General features: G+C 38.2%; 2 gene segments (V, D, J or C); both read left to right on the plus strand.

Moving 5' to 3' along the window:
- Positions 1 to 4270: 4270 nt before the first annotated feature.
- LOC132095774 (T cell receptor alpha variable 18-like) lies at positions 4271 to 4968 on the plus strand. The segment is given in 2 exon segments: positions 4271 to 4374; positions 4493 to 4968. Coding segments are annotated over 2 exon segments (357 nt in total).
- Positions 4969 to 9085: 4117 nt separating this feature from the next.
- On the plus strand, positions 9086 to 13015 carry LOC132096989 (T cell receptor alpha variable 38-2/delta variable 8-like). The segment is given in 4 exon segments: positions 9086 to 9125; positions 9220 to 9326; positions 12519 to 12704; positions 12950 to 13015. Coding segments are annotated over 4 exon segments (399 nt in total).
- Positions 13016 to 19284: the final 6269 nt, after the last annotated feature.

Raw genomic sequence — 19284 nt, forward strand, 5'->3', positions numbered from 1 at the left:
TCCTGAATTACAGTTTTATATCAATAAATAAGTAAATAAATAAATAAAACATCTACCTACATCTACCTAGAACTATGTTTAACATGCCTTGGCATAGTCAGTATCTGGGATCCAGAGCTCCTGTTTTTTTTTTTTTTTTTATCCACAAGGAGGCTCAATGCACCTCTATTTCTCAATTTCTGAGAAGGGTATTCCTGCACAACCGGAGGCTGCAGTTTCAGGACCGCAGTTCTGGGACCGCAGCTTTAGGACCCTAGTTTTTTTGTGACAGCGCCACCTACCATACTGGATCAAGACTAATTAAAGATGGACGACGTGGACAGCAATCAGACGGTGAGTACCGATATTTAATTAAGTTTTATTTTATAACGTTTAAACGGTGCGAAGTTTACATAGTGAGAACTGCTAACTATGAATTAATAATTAATTCCAACCAAATTAAGAATTCATGAGCTAGTTTTATTAATTACTACGACGTTAATTCGTGGCCATGATTTCATAAATCCATGTTGAGTTTTAATGACGAAGTATTATAAGTGAATCTAGCCTGCACATTAATTAAACTTATCAGATGACAAGAGTATGGTTGATGTAAGGTTTGTAAGATTTACCTGCAGCTTAATGTATTATTAGTGTGAATACTGTATTAATAGTCGTTGTTTTACCATATATATGTATAAAATATCTTTCATAATTAAACTGCACTGACTGCCTAGTTGTAGTATGTGTTAGCCTGTTGTTTTGGCATTGTTTTGCAATGATGAATGAGGCGTTTGGCAGTGTTAATAGCTTGTTACAATTTGGCCTAATCTGCAGGTCTACTCCACATACAGTCCATTGATATCATGTGTTAGTTTCTGTCACGTTCTGCATGGCCAATATGAAGTGATTTTATGGATTTGGTTAGGCTCATTGTAGGACCGATGATTAAAAAAGGCACTAGGGATATTTTCATGATCTCAAAATATTCTCTTTTTCAAGATACATATAACAATCCAAAAAGGGAGATCCCTGCCCGAATTGAAGAGATGCACCACATGCTGCAAGGACTTTCACTTTTCATATATATATATTCCAGTTGAATATGTTAAACAAATGTTTCTTATTTATCTCTTTCTGTCTCTCGCTCTCTCTTTCTCTAGAGTTGAACAATTCAAAATTAAGGATAATTTTTTGCTTCAGTATTTCGTGAAAAGAGACTTTTCCCGTAGCGTCTTAGCTAAATGCCCAATGCGCTGAATGCCCAACGCGCGCTGTGGTGACAGCCGCGCCGTCATGGAACGTGAGTCCAGAGCTATACCCAAGACGCAGTACGAGAGAACTCTCGTAAGAGAACTGCAGCCATCGCTATATCTTCCAGTACGGTAGATGGCGCTGTCACGAAAAACTAGGGTCCTAGAACTGCGGTCCTGAATCTGCAGCCTCCGGTTGTGCATGAACATACTATTGCAATTTCTTTGAATTTTACCTATTCATAATAGCCTGATATTGTAAGCCTGGAGGTATTTCCTGCTAAAATAACATATTCTGTGCTGTAATATCTGTAAATCATGTAGGCTAAATCTGTAAAAATGCATCTTTCACATATTTTTTTATACATTTAAATCTGACTTGTGTAAATCTACATTTTCTATTCCCTACATTACCTATATGTTAATTCTGATACATACTATAATAAGGGATGATTTAACAATATTCCTGTCACTTTGCATTGTACAAATGTACAGAATGTAAAAATGTAAGGCATAATCATGCATGTTTTAGTGGCAAAAGGGTAAAATGATCAATAACTTAAATGAAGACACTGGAAACATAGTCGCTGTAAAATAGTGAGACTTTTCTATGTCAAATGCTACAGGAACAATGAATAAAACAAACAAACATAAAAAATGTTTATAAAAATCTTTTTACAATAATATCCTGAAGAGGGCAGTATGCAGAGGCACAACTTAAAATAATATTTTTATTTCCTGTTTTATGTTTAAACTCTTGTCCCTTGCTATAAATTTCTAATCTAATTTCTTACTTACATGTCTGACTCTCAAAGAGTTCTCTGGAAGAGGAGGGGTTTAAAGCACTGATACCTGATCTGATCTTTAACTTCAAGTCTGTTAGAGAAAGAATAAGAAACACGCAAGGATGCTCCATTCTGTCATTATGTTTTCTGTTTTTGCATGTAGGTATTGAAGTGTTTGTGTTTTGAAACTAAATATTATGAGCAGCCAGAAAGACTAATAATTAACTGACTAAAGATTTAATATAAACAGTGGTTCTTAAAATATTTTATTTATTTTGCAGATGCAGCATATGGAAATGAAATTAAACCAACCAAAACTTTGGAGTTTGCTGATGAGGGTTCAAGTGTTAAATTATCCTGCAGTTATTCATCTGCATATACTCTGTACTGGTACCGTCAGTATCCCGGATCAGCTCCTCAATTCATTGTGTTCATCTCAGATGGATCAAAACAAGATCAGGAGTCTAATGTAGATTCCAGATTCACTGCCAAAGTCACCAAAGACAAAGAAAACCATGTGGATCTGGAGATCTCCTCTGTATCTATATCAGATTCTGCTCTGTACTACTGTGCTCTGCAGCCCACAGTGACAGGAAACACAAGAACACTGTACAAAAACCTGGTTCACAATATTGCATCTACATCACACATATCCAAGCTCCATATCTGCTATAGGTAACACAAGGAAACCAAATAAGCATCTAATCTTCTAATCAGCAAAAAGCAGTATCATTCACAACATATAATAACAGAAAAGGAGACACAAAGAATCACTTAAAAGACACTTCTCTGGGATTTCATAACATTTTATAAAGCAACCATGTTTAAAAAAGATGAGAAGAAGAAAAAAGAAGATTTCCAAGGTGGAAAGAGTGGTTTATATCTGAGAGTTTTTACCAGAACCATAAGATTGTTTAAACTCAGACTGTAAGCATGAAGTACATACATTGATACTTTATTAGGTTATTCTAGAAATTAGTAAATAGCTTTAAAACATTCAGATATATAACATAAGTATATTGGTGATCAAGCATTTGTTTAAAAGCACTATTTATATCAATAATACCTTTATAAAGACTTGTTCAGGGTTTGCAAGATAAAGTTATGTTTATCAATTTCAAACTTCCTCCACAAGGGGTTAGCATTGCTCCCTCCATGTATGAGTATATCATGTGACATGATACAAACATTTAAAGAAGAGCTCTATGACACAGAGCTTTTGAGAGCAGAGTTGAGTGAATGTTTGTTCAAAGATCAACTATGTTTAGATGGGCTTTGATTTCTCTGTGCTTCATTGCTCATTGTTATGGTAAGCACATTTTTTTCTGCATTTTTAACAAAAAGGATTTATTATTTTGTTCATATGGTATAGGATACTAAATGTGTTCACTTGTTTTTCCTAATGATTCATGTTAATGATTTACTTTCTCTGTCTATTGTTCCCCAGTGTCTTCTGGACAGGACAGAGTTGAACAGTCTTCAGAAGAAATGACTGCGAGTGAAGGAGCTCAAGTTATTGTATGGTGTAAATATATTACCACTGATACAGACCCATACCTCTTCTGGTACCAACAGCTACCAAACAAATCACCAAAATTCAGTCTAAATAAATTAACTTTTGGTGAGTGAACTACTGAGCCTGATTTTAAGAAGATATTTTCTGCAACACTGAATTCAACATCAAAAACAGTTCCACTGATGATCAAGAACCTACATGTGTCTGACTCTGCTGTGTACTACTGTGCTCTGAGGCCCACAGTGACAGAAACACACTCAACAGTCACACAAGAACAGAGGAAGTGCTCAGTTATATGATAAGGTACAAATCCACATGATACTGATGCACATTCATCCTACTGTATATGATGTTACATTTTCTAGACAGAATTACAAAACAATAAAGATAACAAGATTCCAAACTTAGACACTGAATGATTCCATCAGAATTTAGTTCTCAAATTAATTTTATCAATACATTAATACATACATTAAAACAAACAAAACTTGCTAATAAGGAAACTATTGCAAAATAAACTTGACTTTCATTTTGTAATGCCTAAGGTGGAAATATACACCACAAATTCATATTATCCAGCCTCATAACAGGATCATTAGCTCCTTTTTATTTAATAAATAACATGTTATTTACAGATCTGCTTCTCTATCTCTTTCATTCATTTACCAAAATGAGCATCATCTCCGCAGACAGCAGGAAGTCCCAGATTGATTGTATGACTCAGTTCCTGCAAAACTCATCACAATCATCACAACCCACAGAACAGAAGAACATCAACAGAACTGATCTGACTTAGAAAACATGGACAGACACTTGGTACTGATATTAATCATGATTTCAGGTAAAATACCTTTTGATGCCATTGCTGAGGAAAGTAGATAATTAAGTGTGATGTGAAATCTGAAATTAACTGACTTGATTTTTAAAATATAAGCAAATATTTATGTTTATGTTTGCAGGTGTGATGGCTGCAGACCAGATTGGGCCAAACAAGGGTGAAAATGTCCTCAGTACAGAAGGAGAGTCTGTGACACTGAGCTGCTCCTATGATACAAGCAGCAGATATGTTACACTTTACTGGTACAGACAGTATCTTAATAGAGAACCTCAGTATTTAATATGGAAATATGCTCGGGAATGGAGTGGTACTGGGAGCCCAGCTGAATCTCGCTTTCAGGCGACTACATCAGAAACATCCACTGAACTCACTATTACTGGAGTAACTCTGTCAGATTCAGCTCTCTATTACTGTGCTCTAAGAGTTGGAGCCCAGTGATACAAAGTCTTTGTGAACCCGTACAAAAACTCAAATTCATTTTTCCCTTTGATCTCAAACCACATCAAACCCAAAATCTATAATACACACAATATAATTACACTAGTGGAAACACCTGTGTGAGAGTGTGGTTCATATTTTTTCAGAATATGTTGTAAAAAAAAAGAGGTAGTAGTGAAGCAATAGACAAAAGAAGATTTTGCATTCTGACACTTACAGAATAAATAATAAATTCAGTTCATTTCAGATAACAACATGCATGTGTGTGTGTGTGTGTGTGTGTGTGTGTGTGTGTGTGTGTGTGTATATTGGATGCACGGGAAGTCGTTGCCTAATGGTTTTGTAGGTGGGGGGAGTGCATGTACAGTTCTCTCTCCACCCTCAATAACATGACTGAGGTGCCCTTGAGCAACGCATCGAACCCCCAACTGCTCCCCGGGCGCCGCAGCATAAATGGCTGCCCACTGCTCCGGGTGTGTGTTCACAGTGTGTGTGTGTGTGTTCACTGCTCTGTGTGTGTGCACTTTGAATGGGTTAAATGCAGAGCATGAATTCTGAGTATGGGTCACCATACTTGGCTGAATGTCACGTCACTCACTCATATATATATATATATATAATTTAAAGATTTATTGATTATTATGTTACAATTATTTATCTGTAATAATTAAAAGTATTTATCAACCAGTCTTATTGCCCAAAATGATGTGGTAAATGATTCATTCAAATGTCAATTCATCTTGCTCATTGATTTTTTATTCTAATTAACGTACAGTAAATATTTTGTAGAAACTGAACAAAACAATTACTGACATTGACAAAATTGTCATTTTTAGCTGGACACAATCATAATGACTTATGTAATAAGTAATAACCTAATGACAGTATTTTTCTAAAAGAAACAATTCAATAAATTATTACAGAATTGTCAATTTATCATAAATTCTAGTATTGGAAGGGTCTTTTAAACAATAATGAATTCATTTACTTAAAACATTGTTAACTTTTTGGTTAACAATGCAGAAATCTGAAGAAGCAAATCATCAAAGCAGATAAAGACTCAAATGCACAGTATTTCATGAAGAGCAGAAAGATCTTTAGTGCTAAAGACTGAAAAGCAGATAAATCAGAGTGTTCTGGGATCAAGATAGAGTTGGACAGCCTTCTGGAGAAAAGACTGCAAATAAAGGAGATCTAGCTATTCTACTGTGCAATTATTTTACCACAGCTACAAATGAATACTTCTATTTCTTCTGGTACAACAACTAGCAAGTAGCATTTATGCAGAGTGTAGTATTTACTTTTTGTGAAGACTCTACCGAGCCTGATTTTAATAATCACTCCTAAAAAAGGACAACACTTAAAGTCTTTGGGGTCATTTTTACCCCAAACTTTTAAAAAGCGATTGCATAAGGAAATATACATTTTTTATATGGAAAACTATATATCATTTTTTTTATTTACTTCTCAACTATACATTTATGCTGTGTTTTTGTGGAAATTTTGAAGTTTTTTTACCTATTTACTGCACAATTACATAACTAGGCCATAAATTGGCTCATGAAAAATGATTTTTTAAAGAAAAAATCACTTAAATGATGATCTTAATTAAATCTAAATAGTTTCTGGACATTGCTCTATGTGTTAGGGATAGAATACTGCCATCTAAAGGTTAGTCAAAAAACTTTATTTCTTATGGGTTAGGAATTAAAGTGCAATGGCCACATGTATCCACTAGAGTGCTATAGAGACTCATTCATTTTCACTTCATTTTTCTTGATGCTTCAACTTCTCCTCACAACTTTATGATATATATTTTGTGAATATTTATTTAAACATTTTGAAATACATAAAAAAATCTGTAGTTTTGTCAGAGTTAGAATTTGTTGTTGTTTTCTAATATATTTTGAATTATCTGCTTTTGCAAATTATTATACATACATTTGAAAAAAACATTACAAGTCACCACTATGACGTGATAATCACACACTATTTATTTCAGAAAATTATTTATCAACAACTATTTATTTTTTTAGAACAAGAGATTTTAGAACAAGATGAATTTTAAAAGTAAATAAACCAATATAATACAAAACAACAGCACCAATAAACTGTAATGAACAGGAGTGAAGGGTACACAGAACAACTTTTTTTATAAATCACATGGCTAATAAACATGTGAAAGAACAAGCAGAATATTATAGAATATATATTACAAGCTTGTTCCATGTTGCATATGTGACATTTTTCAGATTTGTGCCAGTTTAGTTGATTTTATTTGCCAATTTCTATAAAAATGCTCTCTGTTGCAGTGGCATACGTATGTTTGTGTGTGTGTGTATGTGTGTGTGTGTGTGTGTGTATGAGATAGAAAGTTTGTTCCACTTTGGGTTTATGCTCTAGGACCAGACCTTGAATTAAATGTAAAAAATTTTAGATTTATGCCAGTTTAGTTAATTTTATTTGCCAATTTCTATAAAAATGCTCTCTGTTGCAGTGGCATACGTATGTTTGTGTGTGTGTGTGTGTGTGTGTGTGTGTGTATGAGATAGAAAGTTTGTTCCACTTTGGGTTTATGCTCTAGGACCAGACCTTGAATTAAATGTAAATTTTTTTAGATTTATGCCAGTTTAGTTAATTTTATTTGCCAATTTCTATAAAAATGCTCTCTGTTGCAGTGGCATACGTATGTTTGTGTGTGTGTGTATGTGTGTGTGTGTGTGTGTGTGTATGAGATAGAAAGTTTGTTCCACTTTGGGTTTATGCTCTAGGACCAGACCTTGAATTAAATGTAAAAATTTTTAGATTTATGCCAGTTTAGTTAATTTTATTTGCCAATTTCTATAAAAATGCTCTCTGTTGCAGTGGCATACGTATGTTTGTGTGTGTGTGTGTGTGTGTGTGTGTGTATGAGATAGAAAGTTTGTTCCACTTTGGGTTTATGCTCTAGGACCAGACCTTGAATTAAATGTAAAAATTTTTAGATTTATGCCAGTTTAGTTAATTTTATTTGCCAATTTCTATAAAAATGCTCTCTGTTGCAGTGGCATACGTATGTTTGTGTGTGTGTATGTGTGTGTGTGTGTGTGTGTGTATGAGATAGAAAGTTTGTTCCACTTTGGGTTTATGCTCTAGGACCAGACCTTGAATTAAATGTAAAAATTTTTAGATTTATGCCAGTTTAGTTAATTTTATTTGCCAATTTCTATAAAAATGCTCTCTGTTGCAGTGGCATACGTATGTTTGTGTGTGTGTGTGTGTGTGCGTGTGTGTGTATGAGATAGAAAGTTTGTTCCACTTTGGGTTTATGCTCTAGGACCAGACCTTGAATTAAATGTAAAAATTTTTAGATTTATGCCAGTTTAGTTAATTTTATTTGCCAATTTCTATAAAAATGCTCTCTGTTGCAGTGGCATACGTATGTTTGTGTGTGTGTGTGTGTGTGTGTGTGTGTGTGTATGAGATAGAAAGTTTGTTCCACTTTGGGTTTATGCTCTAGGACCAGACCTTGAATTAAATGTAAAAAATTTTAGATTTATGCCAGTTTAGTTAATTTTATTTGCCAATTTCTGTAAAAATGCTCTCTGTTGCAGTCACATACATGTGTGTGTTTGTGTGTGTGTGTGTGTGTGTGTGTATGAGATACAAAGTTCGTTCTACTTTTTATTTATGCTCTAGGACCAGATCTTGGTTTATTTGTAGAAATTTTCAGATTTATAATGGATTTAGTTTTATTTTTTTGACAAACAAAATTTTAAAAAGTCATTTTTTGCATTTTCCCATTCATTTTCAATGTGGGGTCATTTTGACCCCAAAGACCTTAAAAGGTAAAATTTTTTTTACACACCTTTAGAACAACCAAATCAAGCCCAGTTTTTTTGTGCATGTTTAGATAGATGATTTAGGAAATGTCACCGAGTTTCATGCCCCTGCGATGAAGGTAACACTTTTAAAAAATGAAGGAAAAATCCATTGGGGTCATTTTGACCCCAAAGGATGATTAAAGGTTAAGGAGAGATATTTTTTTATCTTCACACGAAGAAAAGTTCCACTGTATTTTTTTCAAAATCATCTGCTAAATAAATAAATAAATATATGTATAATTTCTTGAAGTTGCAAAAGCCTTCCTCTAAGCAAAAACATGAGAAGCAGCAGATGATATCATCAAACAGAGAGCAGGAAGTTCCAGTGTGTTTGAGTGTGAAACTGCAGAGACTCACAGTAACACAGATCTACAGAGCACAGACAACATTGACACACACCTGACCTAGTCAACATGGAAAAACACCTGCTGCTGATATTAACTATGATTTCAGGTATATGACTCTTTTAATATTTACAGGTGTATCCAGAAGCATCCAATGGGATATTGTTTTGTAACTTGACTCTTATTTTGTTTGCTTGTTTTAGGTGTGATGACTGCAGACCAGATTAGACCAAATCAAGAAACTAGTGTCATAAAAAAGGAAGATGAGACTGTGACCCTCAGCTGCTCCTATGATACAAGCAGCAGTTATGTTAGACTTTATTGGTACAGACAGTATCCTAATGGAGAGCTTCACTATTTAATATATAAGACTCTAGGAGGTGGAGGTGGGAGCCCCGATGATCCCCGCTTTCAGTCGACTACACCACAATCATCCACTAAACTCATTATTACTGGTGTAACTCTGTCAGATTCAGCTCTCTATTATTGTGCTCTAAGAGTTGGAGCACAGTAATACAAAGTCTATGTGAAGCTGTACAAAAACTCAAACTCATTTTTCCCTTTGATGTCAAGCATTGTCAGACCCACAATCTATAATTTACACAATATAATTATACTTGTGGAAACACCTGTGTGTGGTTACTGAAAAAGTAATGAAAATGAAACACAATACTTCCTGAACTACAGATGTATATCATAAAATAAGCAAGTAAAACCAGGGTTGAATCTTTGATATCATTTGCATGTTTGGGGAAGTTGTGGCCTAATGGTTAGGGAGTTGGACTCGCAATCGGAAGGTTGTGAGTTCGAGTCTTGGGCTGGCAGGAATTGTAGGTGGGGGGAGTTCATGTACAGTGCTCTCTCTGCTCTCAATACCATGACTGAGGTGCCCTTGAGCAAGGTACCGAACCCCCAACTGCTCCCTGGGCGCCGCAGCATAAATGGCTGCCCACTGCTCCGGGTGTGTATTCACGGTGTGTATGTATTCACTGCTGTGTGTGTGCACTTTGGATGGGTTAAAAGCAGAGCACGAATTCTGAGTATGGGTCACCATACTTGGCTGTATGTCAAGTCACTTTCATTCATGTGTATACATTTAAATGCTTTATTAATAGTTTGTTTGCAAGGGACACATTTGCACAGTCAATAACACCACTGTAAAAACACAGAAACATTTGAGGGAAAATTTGAAGGGAAAAACATCTACCTTATTTGTAAATATGATGGAAATGGAAGCTTCAGTGCAATTTCTACTAGAAAGGCTTCTTCTTCTTTTCAAGTATAATGGCGGTTGCCAAACCAAACTTAAATCGTGCATTCTCGCCACCTGCTGGATTGGAGTGTGGATAACATTATGGTATTGACCTAAATCCTGTTAAGTAAATGAGTGTCTTTTTAGAAATTAAATACTTCTTCATATATTTTAAATTGCTTTGGACAATTACCTAAAAAAGCTTGGATAGAAAAAAAACTTCCATTTCCATTTCTCTTACTGATTGAAATAATTCAAATCTTTCTCTTGCATAAGCCTCACATTTTAATAATACATGTTCTATTGTTTCCATATTTTCCGAACTACATTTGTCACAATATCCAGTCTGGTGTTTCTCAATCCTGACCATACTTTGATTTAGTAGACAATGGCCAATGCGCATTCTTGAAATTAAAACACCCTTCCTCCTATTTCCAGTGTTTCTTCTTTCTAAACCAACTGTTCCTTGAATGTTGTATAAATGTCAACCCTTATTTCCACTCTCCCCCTCCTTCTGCCATTTCTTCCTAATTTTCTTTGCCATTATACTTTTGGAAAGTACTCTGGAAATTGTATGGCCTGTTTGGCTAAACTATCCACCTTTTAATTTCCTGCCACCCCCATATGAGCTGGTATCCAAAGAAAATGATTACTGATTCCCAATTGTCTGGTTCTAAAAAGACTTTGTAAATATTTCATAAATTAAGTCCTGTCTAGCTGTAGAAATACCACTTTCTAGACTTTCAATTGCAGATAGAGAGTCTGTGCATATAACTGATCTGATAGGCTGAACTTCTTCAACCCACTGTAATGCTAATATAATTGCTATTAATGCTATTAAGATGTTCTTTTCAAAATGTTTACTTTAAATTGAGTTTTTTTTCTATTTTATGTCTAATCATTGATTTAATTCCCAAAGTTGCTTTTTGTTGCCTACTATCTTTACAAAACAACAACAATCTTTCATCCTTCATAGTTTTTATATTCTCTACAATCCCTACACTTTCTTTAGTTGCTTTTGTAAGTTTCAAAGGTGTTATGTCCCTCCACTACCTGTGATGGCTCTGTTTCCTCTAATGTTTGGCTGCTTGGCAATATGTTTTCATGTGTTATTGTGTGCAGGTGTGATCGTTAACAAGTGGGCGGAGAGAGACACCCTTTAAAATCGGAGGCACTCCATGGAGAGGAGAGAGACTTGAGTTCTGGCATCCACACTTGTTGTTGATCTTCCTGCATTTGTTTTTGTCCTATTGTAGATAGTCTTCCTCTTATTTTTCTGTTTTGTTTGTAATTTACTCGATTAATTAATAAATCCCCTAGATAAACGAGTCCAACTGACTTTGCGGTCGTTTTATGTTGTGACCAGTGTGCCTGATCATAACAAAAGGGTTGATGTCGGTAGCAAACTTTATCATTACTTTATACTCCTTCTTCCTTTGTGCTAGTTGACTTCCCTTGTCACTTTCTGTGTCTGAAATTAAATCACGACTTTTCTTCCTTTTTTCTTTTAACTACTTTCCACCCTAAATTTGAATTATTCCCCCACTCTGAAGCCCACATTGACTGAAACACACTCATACAAAAACAGAGGAAGTGTTTAATAATATGAAGTGCAACTACACATGCTATTTATCTCTGTCCCACAACAATAACATGAATAAAAAAAATTTAAACATTATAAATTATATTGTGATGTGGATAGTGAATGTCATAAACCTCATGTGATAAAGTATTGTAAGAATTAAAGGATAAGGAATCTAGCATCCTTGTGTTTTTATGTCATATGACATAGTAAGTAACCACAAGATGTTACAATACGATATGAATAGTAATCAAATGACTCAGTGTATAAAACCGATCTGATCTTGTCTCTCAAGAGAGTTCTCTGGAAGAGGTTGGGTTAAAAGCAATGATACCTGATGTGATCTTGTTAAACTTCTGTTAGAGAGAGCATAAGAAACACACACAATGAACCTCCATTCTGTCATTCTGCTTTCTGTTTTTGCATGTAAGTATTGAAGTGTTTTGTGCTTTGAAACTAAATATTATGAGCCGCCAGAAAGGCTAATAATTAACCGACTAAAGATGTAATATAAATAACTGTTCTTAAAAGATTTGATTTATTTTGCAGATGCAGCATATGGAAATGAAATTAAACCAACCAAAACTTTGGAGTTTGCTGATGAGGGTTCAAGTGTTAAATTATCCTGCAGTTATTCATCTGCACTTTATCTTTACTTGTACTATCAGTATCCCGGATCAGCTCCTGAGTTCATTGTGTTTATCTCAGATGGATCAAAACAAGCTCAGGAGTCTATTGTAGATTCCAGATTCACTGCCAAAGTCACCAAAGACAAAGAAAACCATGTGGATCTGGAGATCTCCTCTGTATCTATATCAGATTCTGCTCTGTACTACTGCGCTCTGGAGCCCACAGTGACAGAAAACACAAGAACACTGTACAAAAACATGATACACACTGTTGCATAACCATGACACATATCCAACCTCCATATCTGCTAGTTAAAACAAGGAAACACTCTTCTAATCAGCAAAAACCTTTATCATTGACAACATAAAATGTTATAACAGAAAAGGACACATACAAAGATTCAAAAGCTTCATAAAATTTTATAAAGCAACCATGTTTAAAAAGATGATAAAACTTGCTTTTTTCACAGGTGGTGATGAAAGAGTGGTTTATATCAGAGAGTATTTACCAGAACCTGACAGAGACTGAGTCATAAGATTGTTTAAACTCAGACTGTTAGCATGCAGTACATAAATTGATACTTTATTCAGTTATAGAAATAAGTGAGTAAATAGCTTTAAAACATTCAGATATATTACATAAGTATAGTGGTGATCAAGCATTTGTTTAAAAACACCATTTATATCAATCATACCTTTATAAAAAATTGTTCAGGGTTTGCAAGATAAAGTTATGTTTATCAATTTCAAACTTCCTCCACAAGGGGTTAGCATTGCTCCCTCCATGTATGAGTATATCATGTGACATGATACAAACATTTAAAGAAGAGCTCTATGACACAGAGCTTTTGAGAGCAGAGTTGAGTGAATGTTTGTTCAAAGATCAACTATGTTTAGATGGGCTTTAATTTCTCTGTGCTTCATTGCTCATTGTTATGGTTAGCACATTTTTTTCTGCATTTTTAACAAAAAGGATTTATTATTTTGTTCATATAGGATACTAAATGTGTTCACTTGTTTTTCCTAATGATTCATCTTAATGATTTACTATCTCGGTCTGTTGTTCCCCAGTGTCTTCTGGACAGGACAGAGTTGAACAGTCTTCAGAAGAAATGACTGCGAGTGAAGGAGCTCAAGTTATTGTATGGTGTAAATATATTACCACTGATACAGACCCCTACCTCTTCTGGTACCAACAGCTACCAAACAAATCACCAACATTCAGTCTAAATAAATTAACTTACGGTGAGGGAACTACTGAGCCTGATTTTAAGAAGAGATTTTCTGCAACACTGAATTCAACATCAAAAACAGTTCCACTGATGATCAAAGATGTGCGTGTGTCTGACTCTGCTGTGTACTACTGTGCTCTGAGGCCCACAGTCACAGGAAACACAACAACACTGTACAAATGATACTACTGGAACCTGTGCCATACATCAAGTACAAACACATATTTGAATCACATTTGTAACATAATCAATAGAGACTGATTCATTGGGTGTATAAATTTATCCTGATACTGTGAAGAAAGATTGTTTATTCATACAGTCCCTTCAAGAGCTCAATTATATAGCATGCAAATCTACATGATTTCTCTACCACTATTATAACATATAATTTGATATAATATAATTCAATATAATATATACATTAATATATATTTAAAAAAATTCCTGCGTGAGAAAAGCTCATGTTGCTACATATGTACAGGCTGGGTTTAGAATATATAGATTTGAAAAAACATTTTTCCCCATAAAATATGGATAAAAGAGGAGGAGTTTGGCAAATAGATCTGAGATTATGTTGTTGAATTTGCTAGACTGTCACAAACCTCAGTCCTGTTGCTGTGACACACACACACACACACACACACTCACACACAAAATGATACTTAATTTCATCATTTTGCTTTCTTCTTCGACATGTAAGTGCATTTCTGTATATTTTGCATGTGCATTTAGAAAAAGATCAGATAGAGAATATTTACCAGTATTATACATCATTTTCACATTTCAATTGCTAAATGAGCTTATTATATTTTTTAAAAGTACTGTATTTTTAATACCATGATGACAATGTAGCAGCATTTAATGTAATCGTTATGTAATTGATTTATTGTCAGGATACAATTTCACAATTTAAAACACTATCTGAAAAATAAGTTATTCTTTTGCTCTTTTCCAGGGGTGAGTTTTGGAGATGAAATCACGCCAGACAGCACTGAGGAATCTGCTTCAGTGGGTTCAACTGTTACTTTATCCTGCAGTTATTCCTCTGCACAATCACAATCACTTCAATGGTACCGTCAGTCTCCCGGATCAGCTCCTCAATTTCTTGTGCTCATAATGGATATTTTGAAAGACAATAAGACATCTGATGTAGATCCCAGGTTCTCTACTATGCTCAGAAAAGAAAAACAAGCAACAAAAGATATCAAACGTGTGGATCTGAAGATCTCCTCTGCTACTGTATCAGACTCTGCTCTGTACTACTGTGCTCTGAGGCCCACAGTGACAGGAAACACCAGAACACTGTACAAAAACACAACAGCCAATTATATGAATTATAGATAGATTATGAATGATCATTGTAAAAATATGAATACTATTATTGTTATTTATTTACACTACGCTCTAAGTCCCTGACTAAATGTTGATTTAAAAACAATACAACTTGCTTACAGTATATGTATAGGCATGCCAAATGAATGTTTTTTACCACCAAAATAAACATCATCCCTAAATTTATTCTGTGTGGATATGCACATCTAAACAGAGACTATAAAAAGTACTATAACAAAAAAACAAAAGAATGAAAAATTAATACAGATTATATTCAAATACTTTAACATACGATAGAGTTAGTAAGTAACCACAAGAGGGCGCAATGCACTATAAGACATGAATAGTAATCAAATTACAGTTGTGTATGAAACACATTTAGGCTGCATTTCCCTAAAGCTTTGTAAACTTTAAGGGATAGTTCACCCAAAAATGAAAATTATGTCATTAATAACTCACCCTCATGTCGTTCCAAACCAGTAAGACCTCCATTTATCTTCGGAACACAGTTTAAGATATTTTAAATTTAGTCCGAGAGCTCTCAGTCCCTCCATTGAAACTGTGTGAACGGTATACTGTCCATGTCCCGTAAGGTAAGAAAAACATCATCAAAGTAGTCCATGTGACATCAGAGGGTCAGTTAGAATTTTTTGAAGCATCGAAAATACATTTTGTTCCAAAAATAGCAAAAACTATGACTTTATTCAGCATTGTCTTCTCTTCCGTGTCTGTGGTAAGACAGTTCAAAACAAAGCAGTTTGTCATATCCGGTTCGCGAATGAATCACTCGATGTAACCGGATCTTTTTGAAACCAAATCGAACTGAATCGTTTTAAACGGTTCGCGTCTCCAATACACATTAATCCACAAATGACTTAAGCTGTTAACATGTTTAATGTGGCTGACACTCCCTCTGAGTTAAAACAAACCAATATCCCAGAGTAATTCATTTACTCACAGAACACTGACTGAACAGCAGAGGGATAGCAACAAAAAGATGAATGTTGAAATATTAATCAGTTTACAATAAATTTATCATTTACTCAAACTGACTAAATATATATGGCCAATAACTTATTTCTCTTTATATGGACACTACACACATTTTTTTTTTAAGAAAAAATACTTAAAAAAACTTTTTTTTTTAAATGGGGGTTCTCTTACGAGAGTTCTCTCGTACTGCGTCTTAGCTAAGACGCTGCGGGAAAAGTCTCTTTCACTGAAGCAAAAAATTATCCTTAATTTTGAATTATTGTAAAGTGCATTTGCAGCAGCACACAGCCATAGGCGAGACGGCTCGCTCGCTCATTGGCTGCTCTGCGGCAACTGCATAAGCCTATCGAGCGCAGGCTGATGCAACATCAGACCAATGAGGGCGCTCGCGCCCTCCATGCCACTTCCCGCCGAAACGGGTGTGGCCTAGCCCTATAAGGCCTAAAGGCTGACTCACCTGATTTTTCATCTCTTCAGCGAAGCTCACGCATCGTTGGATCACGAGAGGAAGCAAGCGTCGTCCGATAGCATCTCAGCGGGACGAGCCATTCCTGAAGCCGCTGGCCAACGCCGCTGGCCAACGCCGCTGGCCAACGCCGCTGGCCAACGCCGCCTTCCACTGCCGTTCCTGCTGCGCTTTGCGGCGCCTATATCCTTTTCATATCCTTGTGTGTGTGTTCGCCCTGCGACACACACTCGTAAAAGAGCTGCGTCTTTTTAAAGATGCCTTCTTGCGGCTCGTGCAGAGCCCTGCTCAGCGAGGGAGACCGTCACGTCATCTGTGTCTCCTGCCTGGGTGAGGATCATGCAGCGCTCGCGCTCGCTGACGGCGGCTGCCCTCACTGCGAGCTGTTGCCAATGGTGACTCTGAGGACTCGCTTGGCATTTTTCTCTGAGCCTGCCTCCCCGCTGCGCTGCAGCACCGTAAAAAGCGCCGCTCCCAGCGGATTCCGGAACCGCCTCCAGCTCAACCGAGCTCGCCGGTTCGCCCTGCTTCACCGGCCTCCCCTGCATCGCTTCCCGATGGTCAGCGCCCGCTGTCTGCCGCCGCGTCTTCCGAGGAAGTTGATCTCAGGGCCGCGTCGGGGGAAGAGGACACGTGCTCTCTGGTAGCTTCGGGCAGTGAAGGCTGGGCGAGCTCCGGGGATCTCGCGCTTTCTGCTCAGAAGCCCAGCAGACGAGCTGACATCGAGAAGGAGCTGATGCGAGTGCTCACGCTGGCTGCGACGAGCCTCGGCCTCGAGTGGTCTGCACCAGCGCCCCCCTCTCGTTCCCGGCTGGATGGTAGTTTTCTTCCGGATGAGCGTACTTCGCCGAACTCAAAGCCCGCCCCATTTCTTCCTGAGCTTCACGAAGAGGTGGCAAAGGCTTGGAACGCTCCATAATCAGCGCGAACTTGTTCGTCTGTTTCACCAGCATTCTCCACACTGGATGATGCTAAAAACAGAGGCTACCAGTCTTCCGCCGGTGGAACAGGCGATAGCGACGCACCTTTGCCCGCCCTCTGCTGGATGGCGGACGAAAGCGGTGTTGCCAACTAAAGCCTGCCGCATGACGTCATCTCTGCTTGCGCGGATCTTTTCTGCTGCTGGGCAGGCTGCGTCTGCACTACACACCATGGCCACGCTGCAGATATTCCAGGGTGATCTCCTCCGTAAGCTGGACGAGATGGGACCTGAAGCTATCTGTCTCGCGGATTTGAGGAGTGCTTCGGATCTCTCTCTTCGCGCTACTAAGTCCGCTGCACAGGCCATGGGACGAGTTATGGCTTACGCTACTGTGGTTGAGAGGCATCTATGGCTGACGCTTTCAGACATGGCAGAGTCTGAACGCACTGCGTTCCTCGACGCCCCGCTGACTCCCGCTGGCCTCTTCGGATCTTCTGTCAACGAGTTCATTGAGAGATTCGTCCAGGACCAGAAAGCGTCTCAAGCATTCAAGCACTTCCTCCCGAAGCGCTCCGGTTCTGCAGTGAGTCGTGCTAGACTGGCCCCGCAAAGCTCTCAGCCACACCCCCCGCCTCCTGCTGCTTCATCGCAACAGCGCCAGCAACGCAGCTCGAGACCCCGCTCTCGCTCTACCAGCCGTCGCCCCGCGCCGCGGGGACCACGGCAGAGGATTACGGTGAGGCCGGAAGCCCCGAAGTCATCCTAGCACACCTAGGAAAGCGCCGGTGTACGAGTCCCGCTGCGGCCGAACTCTCACCCAAGCGCGCCGCTGTTTCAGTTCCAGGAATTGTGACTGTCTCAGCATCTTCTGCAACGCGCAAGCCTGTACAGTTGCCCGCTTGCCTGCACACAAAAGCCGTTATCACGGCTACCCAGATATTTCCCGAAAAGAGTGTAATTTCTTGTGTCCCGGCCACGGCCGATGGTGCTATAAATGTAGTGGCGATGCCCACTGCTCAGTGCCCATCTCCACATATAAGCACAGCCCTTCACACAGGGCTCGCGCCCATAAAAGCGACTCAGGCCGATTGCGCGCACTACATAGTAAACGTGCCCACTCCTCAGTGCCCACAAACACTATGTCACACACGGCATGTGGTTTCTGTAAAAACGAAACCCGTGCACGTTCGTTCTGCCCAGGCAGACAGCGAGTCGAAAGCAGTAAATGTGCACGCTTACAGCTCACAATTAATCATAGACAGCACGAGTCCCACGTGACCCGCTCATCCCTCCCTCACTCGGTTAAGCACCGTGGCGGGGTCGAGGATGAGCGATCTGCCCGCTGTGATCAGGGCGCTCCCCGCCTCAAATGTCACAGGCATAACGCCCATGCTACAGCATATCGAAGCGCTGCCGTTGCCCAGTCAACAGAGCGCGCTTCGCATCCAACCCTTAGCCATTCATGCAGACGCATGGTCAGCGCTTCCAGGGGTTTCGGATTGGGTGCTAGACATTATAAAGAGAGGCTACTCGCTACAGTATTTTCGACGCCCGCCGCGCTTTTTAGCGCGCGCCAAAACTACGGTCAAAACAGAAGTAGCACACCTACTTCGAGCCGAAATATCAAAACTGTTGAGCAAAGGGGCTGTGGAGCCTGTATCTCAAGCTCAAATCGAAGGGGGGCTGTACAGCAGATACTTTCTAGTGCCCAAGAAAGACGGGGGTTTCAGACCCATACTGGATCTAAGACAGCTGAACAAAGCATTGGCGAAATGCAGTTTCAAAATGCTTACAACCAGGAAACTCCTCGCGCATATTCGCAGAGGAGACTGGTTCATGTCGTTAGATCTGAAGGACGCG

Source organism: Carassius carassius, chromosome 20 (assembly GCF_963082965.1).
Source record: "Carassius carassius chromosome 20, fCarCar2.1, whole genome shotgun sequence".
Lineage (NCBI taxonomy): Eukaryota > Metazoa > Chordata > Actinopteri > Cypriniformes > Cyprinidae > Carassius > Carassius carassius.